The sequence below is a fragment of the Polypterus senegalus genome, chromosome 16 (assembly GCF_016835505.1).
Source record: "Polypterus senegalus isolate Bchr_013 chromosome 16, ASM1683550v1, whole genome shotgun sequence".
Classification (NCBI taxonomy): domain Eukaryota; kingdom Metazoa; phylum Chordata; class Cladistia; order Polypteriformes; family Polypteridae; genus Polypterus; species Polypterus senegalus.
In genome coordinates this window covers 50,735,877-50,752,137 of record NC_053169.1, presented here as the reverse complement: position 1 = coordinate 50,752,137, position 16,261 = coordinate 50,735,877, and the positions used below count along the sequence as shown (strand labels likewise).

Genomic DNA, 16,261 nt, shown 5'->3' with positions numbered 1-16,261 from the left:
GATAATTAGCCAATCAGAGTCATGGCATGCTTAGGGGGCCAGAATTACCAGGCCGTGGAGGGCAATTTAACCTGGACATCGAGTACTCCCTACTCTTTACGAAGGATGCACAGGGTTCTTTTATGACCACTGAGAGTCAGGACCTCAGTTTAGGTCTCACCCAAACGACTGCACCTTTTTACAGCACAGCATGCCCGTCTCTGTGCTGGGGCATTGGGATCCACATTCAAACCACAGAGTCAGCGCCCCCTGCTGGCCTCACCAACACCTCTTCCGCAGCAGTCCAAGGTTTTCCAAGATAGTCTCTGTGGTGTAGTGAGTCCACAGGTCAAAAATAGGTGGCCGATTTTTAATAAGTAAATAATGAATTGGCTGGCCCGATCTCCGTGGGTGTGCGTGCTCACGCAGCTGTGGGGGGCTGGTGGAGTAATTCAGATGACACGCACCTCCGCATGAGGGTGCATTCTGTCCTCAGTTGCTTCATTGGCTTTCCACATTTCCACGGAGACAGATAAAAAAGGGAGCCGGCACAGTAAGAAGGGGTGAGGAAAAAGGAGGAATGATAACCTGGCCAGCGAGAGATAGACGAGTGAGAGGAGGAGGTGAAATGGAGAGACGCAAAGGAAGAGTAAGAGACAGGTGGTCGGGAGTGAGATTCATGGATGCAGGAGCCTGAATCTGAAGAAAGGGAGCTCCTACTGAGCAATCGCCAGGCAGGGCCGTCTTAACGTATGGGCAAAGTGGGCACTGGCCAGGAGCATAGGGGCCCACAGTGTTTCTGGTGCCTATGTGTTTTCTGTTTTGCTATCAAAACAGGAGTACCAATGCACTGCTTTTCCGAGGGGCCTATGATGCTGTTAAGACGGCCCTGCCAGTGGGGAGTAGGAATGGCCCGATTAATGGCGTCTCGCACAAGGGTTGAGGGTGAGCATCATGGGTGGCTCAACAGGTTGCCCTACAAATGCCGATTGAAGGGCGGCAGGTAATGGAGACAGGATATGAAGGCTGACTGCACCTCCAATATAGGGGATAATGGGGAGGAGGTGCCAGGTTTGAAAGGGCATGCGGTCCCTGGCTTTTAACCTCGATGTCTTTAATGGATTTATTTATTGCAACTTTTCTAAACCTGCACCATAATTCGTTTTTATGTGTTGTTCATTTTTTGAACAATTGTAACCACTGCACTATTTACTGGTACACTGATTAATTTTGAATTGTTTTGATAAAAGCACTTTTATGCACCTACCATTTGCTTTGTGCGATGTGTCTTCATTTGCTAGGCTCATCCCTGGGGTATGGTAGCAGGTTCGAGAGGCTCCTGAATGCTACAGAGAGAGTGGAGCCGACCTGCATCATCACAGTCTCCCAGCCAAGTGCTGGCCAAGCCTGACCTCTTCTGAAGTGCAGGTGGTATGGCTGCTGACATTACACAGGAAGCTGTTTGCACAGCTGATGACTAGACAGGCTTCAATAGCCATCTTGTATCTCATTCACATTTGATAAACACCAATGAAAATGCCTATTAATTATGTCGGAAATGAAAGTGTAAAACAAGCGACCTACAGTAGAAGCCGTCACTGGCACCTGTTCAAAGGGCTTCGCTCATATCAGCCACATTGAAAGACACACCTTTGGAAAGCAGGCTCCATTGTTTGTTTTTTTGTTTTGAAGCAGCACACACCTACCTGACAGGTCCAGATGGAGGTGATAATAAAGCCGTCATCATGAAAGACATTGAAGACTTCCAGGATTCCGCGAGAATATCCAAACACGGAAATACCTGCATCTGACAAAGCCAGGTTGAACGTGAGGTAGTCTGTGGGGTGCAGAGTTGCCCTCTGCTTGTAGAGGACAAAAATGACAATGCTATTGCCAAACCATGACAGCCATCCTGAAAAAAAAAGAAAAAGTGTTTCATTGAAGGTGCAGCGTACACTCTTAAAAAATAATGGTGCCCTACCGGCACTTCAAATGAGTTGTGTGGTCCCTCAAAGAACCATTGCTTGACAAAGAACATTCATTTCATTCAGGGATGGCTCCTTTGAGTATGAAGTTGGTTCTTTGGGCTTTGAAAAGGTCCATAACATGAGGACAACACAGAAATCTTTAATGATTAGTAGGTTACCGAGCAGGATATACAGATCAAGAAAACCTGAACTTAGACTGTGTGATTATAGACAGCAGGAATCCTTTCAAAATCAGACACTATTCCCAAACCTGCCATCATCTATTCATGGTTATTTTATGGAATCTGTTAAGGATATAAATAATGTAAATAAAGGTTCTCTGGCACATTTATTTCTGTGTATTCTTGGCTAATTCTTATATCGAGGATTATAAGTAACAAAACATTTTTAAACTTTTACATGTACACAGTGACCACAAGGGGGCACCGCTGAGCTCCAAACCACAGACACAATGTTGCCCCACACAATTCTAGCTTCAAATAAAAGGTAACCAACACTTTTCCAAATAAGCACCAGCCACATCCCACAAGTATAACTGAAGATTCTCCTCCTCCTCCTTCTGTCCTCCTGATGAGCATTACCTACTGCCCTCCGACTCAGGCTCATCGAGTTGAGGCAGAGCGGCTCCTTTTATCTCAGTCCCAGGTGTACTTCCAGTGCTAGGACACGGTCTTTTGAAAGCACTTCCGGATCAGGTGTGAGTCCCAAAAAGCTGGGACTGTAAACCCCTGCAGCACCCATCGAACCCAACAGGACTGGAGTGTAGGACTCCAGTTCCCAGCATGCCCTGCATGTATCCAAACAAGTACCGAAGTCCAGGGATGCTGCCATCTAGTGTCTGGTGAATATTTTCTCCTCTAATACAACACTTCCCTGTGTCTTTCCATTGCGCTGGACTCCCGGTCGAGTAAGGGTCCCAGCTCAACCCTGGCCAAAATGCCAGCCCACTTGTGACATCCATTACAACACACATTTTGTTACTTTGGACTATATGCCCTATTGTCTGTAAACATTTTTTTTAAACAGAAAGTCAAAAGAATCAATAACTTATTGTTTAATTACCAGGACCTGAGTACCAAGTTTTATTTCTGCACGTGGATGTTGGAATGGCAATAAAAGATTCTTGCTCCTTGAACTTTAATATGTTTACAGAGAAATCATTGACAGTTGTGTGTAGGCCTGCTTCTCATGTTCTCAAATAAAGAGACAGGTTGTAAAATAATGACAAAATGGGCACGAGCCATCCCAAAGTACCACCAAAGCAGGCTGGTTCAGAAGAAGCTCACCCAAACCCAGCCACTCCCCAACTACTAGGTGAGGCTTTGGCCAAAGCTAGCCCCCCAAAAACCGCACATGTGAATAATTAGACTCAAACACCAACAGAAAGTGCTTGTTGTATAACTAAATAAATCTTCTTTGGACATCTTTAATCTGAGCTCTAAGCGGATGTTTATGGCAGCTGTTCTTCAATTCAGTCTTTCATAACCTTGCATACATATGCAAATCCATCGATCTATACTTACAATATAATCAAACAGAAAACACCATTAGTCATTTTGACGCGCTCTCTTTCTATTTTGCAACTGTTGCGTGGAGAGATCTGGAACACACTGCTGCCTTTCTACACCCAGACAAATGCCAATTTGGAAAGCCTCTCTGGGATGCCAATCCAGATAGGAGCCTTTGCCAAGACAACTCTGCCCATGCTTGTTTGTTTTCACTGAGGCTAATAACAGCCAAAAGCACATTTAAACTAAAAAAAAAAAGTAAAAATATAAACGGGCAGCACTATGCCAACTGGGAGGGTGGCTGGGATTCACCCTCCCGGGTTCAATTCACTACGTCTTGGTGTTCCTTCCACATCCCTCAAAGAGGTGCCGCTTAGGTTAATGGCACCCCTAAATTGGCACAGGGCTGGTGTAAGGTGCCCAAGGTCTTTAATGGCACTTTTCTGGGAGGTGTGGGTTCTCCTTAAACCATTGCCTGCCTGTTTTTTTTTTGTTGCCTTTTTTTACAGTGAATGGATGATACCCGATTTGCCAAATTCCAGTAAATTTCTGTTTTAAAGGGATGCCTGCTGCCTACAGTCACTCAGGTGCAGGTTTTCTTGAACTGTCAGGGGGTTGGTGGCAGGATTGGCACTTCTAGCCACCACAAAATGAAACCTCAGATGCCACAGCTGCACACGGGGCCTAATTTGGGATCCTGAGGTGGTTTTGTCATGTGGTGGGGGCGGCAATGCCCTGTATCAGTGTCGGCTCCCTCAGTTCCTCCGATACATTAAAGATTTCTATTTTCTCCACACATTAAGAACCTTTTCAATGCCCAAAGAACCGACCTCACATGCAGAATGAAATGGAGCTTTGGGTCAAGCAGTGGATCAAGGAGGGACCACAGAGCGCAGCACAATGCCATTTTAGAACCTTTATTTTAAAGACTGTGCCTGGCTAGCTGAAAATGAGCTAGGAATTGCATTGGTGATTTATTTATTTTTAATTATTACTTAGTATTTGGCTAACAGTTTTACCCAAGGCGACTTATGTCACCAGTTTGAATAACTTAAATTGAGAATGAGTATCCTTTGTTTATTATTTGAATTCTTCACTTTGTTATGATTACTCATGTTTGTTTCATTTGGTTTAAATTTGATTTTTTTGCAGTTAATTGTATTGCATATTTTGTCTTCTTTAAATGTTTTTTTTTTTCTCGAATTCTCCCCAATGAACTTAGTTTAGGGCAAGAAATAACAGCAGAGTAGGCAGGAGGGGAGACCAGAAGATGAGGCCGTGTGTGTGTGTGTGTGTAGTGGGAATAATGAAAATATAATCAGGTCAGGTATCATGCACTGGTACAGCGTGTTGCCGCACCCACCACATGGCGAAACAGCTCTGGATTCTGGTTTGCAACTACCCAGGCAGACACGCAGTCCAGTCCCACCCTCCAGAAATGACCCTCTATCTGCCGCAGCCAGGTGTTATGTCGGCAACCCCTTAGCCACTCGGGTCCCCAACAATGAGGATCTTACGAGCTGGATCACCTTCGGGGAATCACACCACATGGCCGTAGTGCCGTAACTGACGTTCCCTCACAATGTAGGTAATGTGCCTCATTCGGGACTCCATGAGCAACTGCTCATTCGACACAAAGTCAAACCAACGGTACCCAAGGATTTTCCGGAGAGACAGTACCAAAAGAGTCCAGCCTTTGTCACTGGATAGCGTCCATGTCTCACAACCATATAGTAAGACAGGAAGCACCAGGACTCTAAAGATTTGGACCTTCGTCCTTTTGCATAGATATCGGGAGCACCACACAACCCTTTCCAGCGACCTCATGACCCCCCATGCTCTCCAGATCTGTCTACTGACTTCATAGGAAGAGTCACCAGAGACATGAATGTCACTGCTGAGGTAAGTACAAACAGACACACTGCTGATCGCTGTGCCCAAGAGGTCATTAAAGGCCTGGATCTTTGTTTTTATCCAGGACACTCGCAAGCCCAGACACTCAGCGTCCTCACTCAGTCTCTCAAGAGTCCCGATCAGAGCCTCCATTGACTCTGCAAAGATCACAGCATCGTCACAAAGTCAAGATCAGTGAATCTTTCTTCACCAACAGATGCCCCACAGCCACTGGACCCAAGACCCTCCCCAACACCCTGTCCGTACAAACTTTGAACAGAGTAGGAGCAAAAACACACCACAGAATCAAATGGGAAAAACACAGAGGTTCTGCCACAACTCTGCACAGCACACACAGTACCAGTGTACAGGCCGGCCATGATATCCAGCAAGCTTGAGGGGGTCCAATGAAGTCTCAGGATGTCCCACAGGGCAGCTTGATCAACACGCTTTATGAAAATCGACAAAGGCTGCCAAGAAAACTCTGCTGATATTCATGTTTGCGCTCCATGAGAACAGAAGGAAAAGTTTATTCATTGGTAATTGATATAGGAATAACATTCTATTAGTAAGTCAACTCATAAATGAAAGAGGTCTTTTTTTACATCTACAGATGTACAATTTCAGTTAAAAGAATATCCATCTGTCATAGATTCATAGATCCTGGTGGTATACGCACCCCTTATGAGATATACTGTACATCTCTAAAAAATACTCTCCCATCACATGAAGAACCTGGAGCAGTTTCTCTAAATAGGATTAGTGCAGCGGAAAGAAACAACAAGTTTATTAAGGACCTACTAAATCGAAAAAGTCTTCCTGCTGTGCAATTTAAGTGGGCATCAAAGTACACGACTGTTTGGAAAACGGTGTGGACACTTCCTCATAGATATAGTTTAACAAATAAAGTGAAAGAAACTTCAGATAAGATCATTCATAAACTTTATCCACACAATAGTTGAATATCTAAAAGTATTCCAGGTGTATTAAATGCTTTTGTGGTGAAAATAATGAATTTATTGAACATGTGCACATTTGAAAAAATTTTGGTTTGCTTTAATGAGGGATTTTGGACATAAAATGAATAGCACAATAAATAAAGGGAATGGTGCTACCCTGTTCTGTTACACAAAAAGTAACAAAGAATGTAACCGTGAAATAAAACTCTGCATATTCCTTGCAAAACACAAAATGATAGGCTTCCAAGCTATGGTTTATTTATTGATGACCTCAATTCTTTTATACTCTCTATCAAAAATATTAAAAATAGTAAGGCAATTAAAGCATTCAATTTATTTTCCAAATATAAATGTATTTAATATGTACATATATAGTTTAAATATGTGTTGAAAGACAATACTTCCTGACATTGTCATTCTTTGAATATCTATATATATAATTCACTAAGGCAAGACACCCATGGAAAGCGGCGTGGATTCACTAAGCCGCCGACAAGTGAGACACCTATGGTGCACGCAGGAAGGAGCCACGCCCACCAACTCCAAGACCATTGGATACGACGACAACTCACAGAGCCACGCCCACCAATTCGAATGCGACGACACAGAAAAAACGGCGTCATTTATATTCGTCTGTCGTAGAGGCTTCATGTACCTCCGAGCCACGTTGACTGTTCATAGAGGCATGTTTCTCGCGGAGGTGAGTCGCCATATGCAGCGTGTAAAACGGTTTGCGAGGGGATATCCCATGGGATCCTTAAAACAATCCTTTACAGCTGAGGTTAAAACACAATGAAGTAAGCAGTGTTTAAAAACCGAGTTTTCTGTTACGACGCACGACCGCGTGCACCATAGCAAACTGTTTGACACGCTACATACAGCAATTCGCGCTACTACCGTGGTCGGGTGTCTTGGTGGATTATATATAGAAAAGCAGCCAAAACCGCACAGAGCAATGAAAAGTCTACGTGAGTCACAGGTGCATGAGGACTGTGCAAAGACGACAACGACTCAAGTGACGAGTTGGAGGTGGGCACTCGAGCAGGCAGGGCGCGATGGCGGTCCGCCAGTTTTCAGTCACAGACGATTGTGTGTTGGTTCGTTCCGTGCATTGTTACAATGTTGCTTTTCTTGCTGATTTATTACATTACCGATTTTTCAAATGTTAATTTTCTCCCTGTGCTTAAAAATCATTAAAAAACCGGCCTGATTATGCGGCGTATGGTAGGCCGCGGGTTGGCTAGTTTTGTATATTTCTGTATAGTAATGATGTAATGTATAAATGGTAATACAATTTTTTTTTCAAATATAACATACAGAAAGGGAAGTGCTGCTGGGGTGTTTGAGAGTTTATTGTTTATAGTTTTCATTTTCATATTTCAATTATTAAGAATGTATATGTTTGTTCTAGCTGAAAACAAGACAACCTTGGGGCCCTAAATTGAGTTTATTTTGAACTATGAAAATTACTCTGACTGGCAATGTGACCCTGAACTTCAAGAGGTGGACCCTCATGTCTCAGGAGTTCAAGAGGTGTGGGGTCTTTGTGCTGCACCAAGGAGGAAGCTGGTTTAGAGAACTGAACTGACACCAGGCTGGTAGGGAATTGGAGTGAAATCTGCCTGGCACTTTCTACCTTAAGCCAAGTGCCTGGTAAAGTAAGAAACCTGAGCCCTGCTAGTGGTGGAGGGCTCCTTTGCTATGGTGGGCTCTTTCCAGTACCTGAAGGAGATGTGTTCTCTTCACAGATTGAGGGACCTGGTGCCAGCATTGAAGAAACGCAAACAACTGCAGCAGTTTTGTCCTCGAATTTTTTGGACATTCCTGCCAATTTTTTTATCCTTTTTTTTATTTTAATATTGTTGCTTTTAAAATATTGTATATAGGATCCATAGTTACATTGAGTGGAACCTGAGAAATAAAAATAAAAAAGTAGTAGGGTCCTAGTGCACAAAGCATTATCACCAGGCGGCGTAGTCAGCGTTTTGAGTTATACTTACAACATTTAAGATTTGATTGTTTACATTTCTTTTGTTCCACTCGGAGCGAAGGCACATGAAGTCAGGGGCAGACTGGCAATTAGGGCATTTGGGCAATGCCCGATGGGCTGCAGACTCTGGTCTAGTCATGGGCCGGCCGTTTCATGAAATACATTTTATGTACTGGCTACTGTTTGACATAAAAACTAATTTTCTAAACTACTAAACATTATCTGTCCGCTACTGCGATTTATATAGTCCTATATAATATACAGTATTATGTCATCAAGTTGTTTTAGTTGGCAGTACACATCATTGCAGCAAAAACTTTGGTCAAAACTGCCCTTTGCCAATTTCTGTTTTGATACTGCTACCTTTCGGTTAGCATATACAGTACATTATTGCAATTTATTTTATCTCATATCTAGTATTTAAATTCTTCGGTACTAATAGTTAGTTTAGATTATGTGTTATGCATTTTATTGTTCTCTGTTCGTCGGTGTGAGAGATAATTAGTGGTTTTCAACTGCAATTATTAGTATGATGAAATAATGTTATAAAGCTCAGGATAAGAATTTTTTCATATTAGGACAGAACATTTATAGTTTATCTTTCAGTTAATGGAAAATTTCAATCATGTGAGATTTTCATTGTAATTTATTCCATTGTAAATGAGTAGCTACGAGAGCCTACTAGGGTACTGGCACTTGAACATGACATTGACATTTGACATGTACTCTAATAACGTGTGAGCTGTGTTACTAAATTTTTATCTTTTATTACATTTGTTTTCTAAGCATGTCATCAAATTTTAAGTTTTGTCTAAAACCCCAGAGTACGGATTAAGTCTGGCAACAGTTTAGACAGAGTTTGTATCATAGGCTCATAGCAAGTAGCGAGGGGATTACATTTCATAGGTAAGGCTGAACAATTGTTTTGGCTATAATTGGCCATTAGAAAATCCCGTTTTATAATCTTAGCCCTCAAGGTCACCTTACAATAAAATTAAACAACATTAGTAAAATTAAAACAAGAAAATGATCAATCAAAAGCAATAATTAGCAAACAACCAAAGCTAATTGGCAGTATCAGTGCAAAATTCACAATTGGTATGCCAGTTTGAAAGATAAGTTTTGAGGGCAGTTTTAAAATGTGTTATTGAATTAAACTGATGAATATGAGTGGGAAGAGAATTCCAGAGTTGAGGAGCACAATGAGAGACGACGCTTGAGCTCCCAGAGCACTGAGTCTGACGTGTGGTACAGAAAGTCGAGCTGCAGATGACTTTGATCTGAGTGAGCGAGAGGGAGTGTCAGTCTGGAGGACATCAGTGAGGTTGTGGAGAGCCTTAAATGTTCAGAGCAGTACTTTGTATTGTATTCTATAGTTAACAGGGAGCCAGTGAAGTTCAGAGACAATAGGTGTAATATGTTCAGTGGATTTAGAACAGCAGGTCATTATCCTGGCAGAAGAATTTTGAATAAGTTGTAAGCGATGCATACGTTTGTGTGGGATGCCAGATAGAATACCATTACAGTAATCTATACGGGAGGTGACTCGGGCATTAACCAATACTTCAGTACTGTGTTGCATAAGAACAGGACGAAGTCTGAAAATGTTTCGGAGATGGAAGAAGGAAGTCCGAGAAATGTTACTTACTTGGGAGGAATTATTTAATAATAATAATAATAATAATAATAATAATAATAATTATTATTATTATTATTATTATTATTGTTGTTGTTTTTGTTGTTATTATTATTTAATAATTGACATTATTATTGTATAAATGGATATAAATAATTGCATGTAAACGATTCGCCAAAATCTGTTGTATTTAAACTATACTGCTTTAAACGTTATTATTTTTTCATCAGAAAACATGGTTTCCACGTCTACGTATGTTTGTTTAAATGGCACTTTTGCCACTCGCAATAGGGCGGACGTACTGACGTATCGTGTCGACTGGGCAACACAGTGAATGCGGCGTCTATCTATATCTATCTCTATATATGTCTATGAGCTCGACAGCCTCGACTCCTTCTAAGCGGATCGCGCAGAGTCGGAATCCAAAATCACGTGTTTGGAGTCCCGCGAGATCGCGTATTACAAGGGCGCGCCGCCCGAGGGAAGAGAATCGAAGCATCAGTGGCGTCTGTCACTTGCGAAAATCGTTGAAAATAAAATTTGAGCATATTTTGGTGATTTAGCGGGCTTCCCGCACACGTCAAAATGTACACCCCGGCAGACATGCTAGTAACACCAGTGCCAGTTTGCAGGGCCGTTTGAAGGAATTTAGGGGCCCCAAGCAAAATGGACATGGAGGCCCCCCGCACGCACGCACGCACGCAAAGGAACCACACCGAGGAAGTTTTGTATTTTGCCGGCAGCAGAGATCGCGTGGTTGGCTGGCCGCTGTCAGCGAGGGGGGCCCCCTTGAGGGAGATCCCGATAACAGTGTCATTGCACTTTACTGCATTCACTATAAATGGGGTGCTCACACAGTTTGTTGCTGCATTTTATTCTTAACCAGTCGTTGTCTTGGGGCCCCAGGCCAGCTCGGGGCCCCAAGCAATTGCTTGGTTTGCCTGCCTTGTCGCGACGGGCCTGCCAGTTTGGTTCCATGACCCGGTATCATCAAGGAGAAGCAGCAGGAGAAACGACTCCCGAGATTCGTTAAGTGCGCTTATAAAATAGGGCCAAAGTGATTTTTCATAACAATGCCATAAGGCGGGGCTTCTTAAGTTATGGGTCGCGACTCAGTTACATTTTATTGAATGGTAATGGGTCATGGTTGGCCACCATGGGTTGATTAAGCAATCGACATTGCTGCGGCGACCGCCTCGAATAACAACCTGCGCTCCTTCAGCGGCAGCGCGTATGGAATGGCGTAGATAACTCTACAGAACCAGAATGTTTCACAATGTTACTTTTGATTTGTGTAAAAAGGTCTTCCTGCCATAATGAAATGAAATTACCAGGAGCTGCCCTGCTAGGTTGGCACACATCTCATGCCCATGTGCTGCTGGGATAGGCACTGGCACCCCAGAGAACCTGAACTGGATGATAAGCAGGCTAGACAATGAAAAAACGAGCTGATGTCAGTTACATGCAAGCAGGGTGATATAATAAACGGTAGAGAACCCCACATGCCCAAGAAGTACAATAATCCATGCAGACCCACTTGGACCACACAGGCTTCCTCTGCATGGAGGGACCGCATCAGTTTGGAAAGAAAAAAATAAAAAGCTGCTGCAGGGAGCTGAGGATTTGCACATGTCTGCAGTATTGGCAAAAAGCCTAAAACGCTTGCATGTTTTTCAAGACCCCCATCCACTCTTACGATTATTCATACTTCTTAAAAGGGGGCACCTCCCAATCTGAGCATAGGCCACAATTTTCCAAGGTGGATTCTCCACAGGGAATTCACAAACAATGGGTATAAAAAAGGGCAAGATTGTATCACAAAACAAACACTGCTATAGGGAAACCATATTTGGTTCCAAAAACAGCCATCTGCATGAAAGTTCTAGAAGGAGCTGTTATTTATTTAGATCCATAACAAACCCATAAATAATCAGATAACAGATTTTAACAGTCAGCCATTTTCTAACCTGGTTCACCTTGGGTGGTGCTGGAGATTATCCCAGGTAGCAAAGGGCACAAGGCAGGAACAAATCCTGCGGACGGGGCACCACACCTACCAGGGCCAGTCTAGTAACACCAATCCACCTAACCTACATTTCTTTGGACTGTGGGAGGAATCAGGAGCACCTGGAAGAAACCCACTCCGACACGGGGAGAACATACAAACTTCACACAAGGAGAACCCATGGTGCGAACCCCATTCTCCTTACTGTGAGGGAGCAGTGCCACCATTGTGCCACCAGAGATTACAACAGATTTGTGAAGTACCAATGGGTACCTGATTTTTTAAGGACTCTTGCTTCATACTGTATAGCCTGGGCACTGAGTGCCAGAATGATTCATTTTTGCTCATCACTTAATTAAAAAGGCTGGCTCACCATTGGCACACTAGATGGACTCCTGTCTGTAACATTGCAGGCTTGCCACTGGCTTTGAAGCTGCTCATTGGCAAGATGGGATGCCAGCTCAAAGTAGTGGTGACTCATCCCTGGCTGATTGTCAGCACAGTTACAATGCAATCACACAGGCTAAGGTCAGTTTTTCTTGATCTGTTAGTATCCTTCTTGGGTAGCCTCCTATACATTAAAGGTATCTGCTCTGTCCACATTATAGGAACCTCTATAAATCCCAAAGAAATCTTCTCAGAATGAAATGATTCTTTATCAAGCAATGGTTCGACAAGGAACCACACAACCTAGTAAAGTGCCACTTATGAAGAGGGGCCCCTGTTGAGCAGAGACAAAGAATCCCAATTACTCGCATGAGCTAAGGGGGTTACAACTGACAAGGATATCACCTGACAGTGTTATTGAAGTGTTATGTCATTGTCTAACCCACTTAACCCAGACCAGTGTCATCGAGATGGTGATAGAGCCTGTCTGCAATTAGCAGAGCGCACAAGGTAGGCACAAACCCCAGGACAGGCGAACACTCACACACACACCAAACGCACATACCTGCCAATTTAACATCATCAGTTCACCTGATTGGCATGACTTTGGACAGTAGGAGGAAACAGGAGCTTCAGGAGGAAATTCACACAGACACGGGAAGAACATGTAAACTCCACCTGGGAGGAGACTTACTGCGAGGCAGCTGCGCTACCCACTGCGCCACCGTGCCGCCCCAATGTTATTGAAATGTCCATGCAAAACCTCCTAGATCTCAGATAGCTTTATAAATGAACGCATCTTTCACGTGTGGATTTTTTTCTGCTAAGACTTTTTATTTGCTTACTCGCTCTGTTGATTAAAACACATCGTCGTGCCGAAACGTGAGCACCCGGCTTATTACAAAAGTAGTTACATACATTGAAGAGAGCAGCCCAGCACCGCAATAAACGTTTTTAATTTAAAAACAAAAATGAGATCTTAAAGTTATTACTAAGAAATAGTATAAATCTCATAAGGGTACCATATTCAAATAACCAGCTGTTTACCATTTAACAGACTACGTCATTCTCCGATGCATTTGTTTCACGTTTGCTTGAACAATTTCCAGCGATAAATCGCACCAGACAGCGCGGCGTTTGATCAAATCAGACCTTTGCAGCGCGCCGCTTTGACCGATGTTTTCAAATGTCCCCCTTTCTGAGAAGCAAATCGAGTTTCGCTGTGGCAATGAAGATTTCTCTACTGGGACTTTCCTACTCACCGAGTGTTAAGAGGTACGCTCCAATGATGGTTTCTCCTTGCTCGGATATGGGCTGGTCTTTATTCAACAGCGCAAAGCTGTTGTTTTTCCATGGGATTCTGGGCTGTTGTAAAGGGTTCGCCAGGGACATGTTGGTCTCCTTCTCGATTTGGCTGCGACCACATGTACAGTTTGATGGATGTGAGTCCAAAGCCTCTCTGGGAACGCAGTGATGAGCGTCCTCCTCCTCCTCCTTCTGTAATGGCTGGGAGACAGACCTTGACCCCGTCTTATTCCCTAATCTCTAACTAAAATATCCTACGGTGCTCCATTTAGGTTAGCGTGACGTTAGAGTCGATAATCTTATTTATTGAAGAGGTGCGACAGATGGGAGACCAGGAGGCAGAATGACGAGAGCTACTCATTGTGAAAAATAAGAAGAGTGCCGCAGAAGGACAAACTGAAGTGCTTTTCTAAAAACACTTTGCCATTCTCTGTATAGAAGAGAAATGCTCCAAAGAGGACGTGCTGTCCAAGTGTGCTTTAGATCCAGTCTGTCCCGAGAACACTGCATGGGCACAAAGCCGGAGCGCCGCTTATAGCACTCTCTGTGCTACTCGACCTATAAATCACACGAAGGAATCTTAAACACCAAGAAGAGTCAAACATACTCATACACGGGGAGAAAGAAGTTATCTGGAGCTGTGAGGCTGCACCCCGACCACTGCACCACCCCCCGGAATAGGTCAGGAGTACATTTAGCGACATTCACAGGAAATGTCATCACAAGCTGCCATACAAAGCACACTGTTAACATATGGCGTATGGAGTCTGCCTCGCAATTCAAATGTGCAGGGTACAGAATTCGAAATGTCACTATGGCAAAAAAAAAAAGAGTGCAAAGAATTGTGAAAGTGGGCTTTTCAAAACGCAGCGGCACCTACAGAGAACTCATCCCAGAATGAAGCCTCTCGTTTCAGGTCATTCATCACACCTTCACGTTTCTGCATTCGAAATCAGTTTTATGTACTGCAAAAATGCCCTCGTTCAATTCAACCTCAGACAAATAAGGAAAGTCTGAGCACAAATCCATAAAACAGCCTCCATCTTTTGACAGGGATTTGATAAGCATCTGCATTAAACCAAGCATGAAGTGATGGTATAGCCGCATGTTATTTGGATCCACCATGCCAGGTCCGGTGATGTGTTTGGCACCAAGCTGTAGCTTTTTTTTTCTTGCCAGCCATTCCTTCTTGAGCCCCTCACTGAGGAATTTCGTATGGCGCGACATCTCCTAAGACTCATCACCTTGCTCAGTTCTAATCTTAACCTGTTATCCAATAAAATAACGATTTTGTTTTAACCCGATTTTATTATTGGAACATATCACATGCGAGCAAATTATCATTAGCATAAAACATTTATGCTTTACTTAATATGGTGCAAAAACAACAAAAATAATCCTTTGATTGACAAGTAAAAATGTGTTTTGTGAAAAAAATGTAGAAAAATCATTTTCATTTTTGAGTTCAGTGCCCAAAACCACATGTAACAATCCAAACAATATTATTCAATGTATACCTGTATTATCAGTGTAAAATCAAATACAATATACCAACAATAATTACTAAGAAAGGTTGGTAGCCTAACATATACGAAAGATTTCAGGATTTTTTTTCTACATACTGTATTAGGAAAATTTTCAAAACACAAAGAACCAACTTCACATGCAGAAAACCCCAGAATGAAATGGTGCCTTTTGCTCTACAAGGAACCCCTCAAACCAATAAAGAACCACAAAGTGACATTAAAGAACCAGAATTTTTAAGAGTGTAGTTAAAGTTTTAATTAAGTGTATTGTTACTTGAAGCGCATTATAAACACAAAACATACAATTATGCGAAATAGAATGGTACAAACAAATATGCTGAACTTCAAAAATAAAGTCCATATATTGCATCAAAAACGGATATTATAAAGATAAAGACGTTTCTGTCTGCCTGTCGCCCAAGTCTGCTATTCCTTTTTCGAGGAAGTCAGAGCAGCAAATCGTCGAAATGTGGGCAGTTTAGCGGACACTGCAAGTTTAAGGTCGTGTAAAAGACATATGAAGTCCATGCAAAAGGCCTTTGAACGCACCACTGAGCAAGAAATTACTACAGTTTCATTTTCACATTGAATTAAAAAATGAAGATATATCTTCGAGGTGTTTTTTTTTTTTTTTTTTTTGTTTAGGGTAGCACAGGCGTAGTCTTGCACAATTAACAAGATTGTTAAAATAACAAAGTCAAATTATATATTTTTAAAATATAGTTAAACAAGTTAACTATAAACACTTCATTAGTTTTAATACCCTTAAGTAATTCACAGTCGCAAATCTAATTTTAGACAGGACGTGTGAAACAGAGCCGCAGTCCGAGTGCCACTGCAGTTCTGTCCAAGGTGCTGAAGCCGAATGCCTTGGCTCGTAGTTTCTTTACTGTTCAGGTATTTGCTATGCCGGTCAAAGCCAATTTAGAGCCCTAAAGTGTGGTGGAGAACGGCGCCCCTTGATAATTTGTATAAGACTTCGACTACCGTGGGTTCCCTCTTTTCGCCCCTTCAGTTACATAAACGGCGCCCCTCTTTATACATACCGCGGAATTAACGGAGCGCGCGCTCCTTCGCTTTTATAG

General features: G+C 42.7%; 1 protein-coding gene across 1 annotated transcript in view; it reads right to left on the bottom strand.

Moving 5' to 3' along the window:
* Positions 1-14,318, bottom strand: part of opn6a (opsin 6, group member a) — a 33,284-nt gene extending 18,966 nt beyond the window's left edge. The window contains exons 1-2 of the mRNA XM_039738374.1: positions 13,608-14,318; positions 1,686-1,891 (exon numbers count right to left, since the gene is read on the bottom strand). Coding sequence (XP_039594308.1) covers positions 1,686-1,891; positions 13,608-13,737 — 336 coding nt within the window. The 5' untranslated portion in view covers positions 13,738-14,318. The remainder of the gene's footprint in view (positions 1-1,685; positions 1,892-13,607) is intronic.
* Between the last annotated feature and the right edge of the window lie 1,943 nt (positions 14,319-16,261).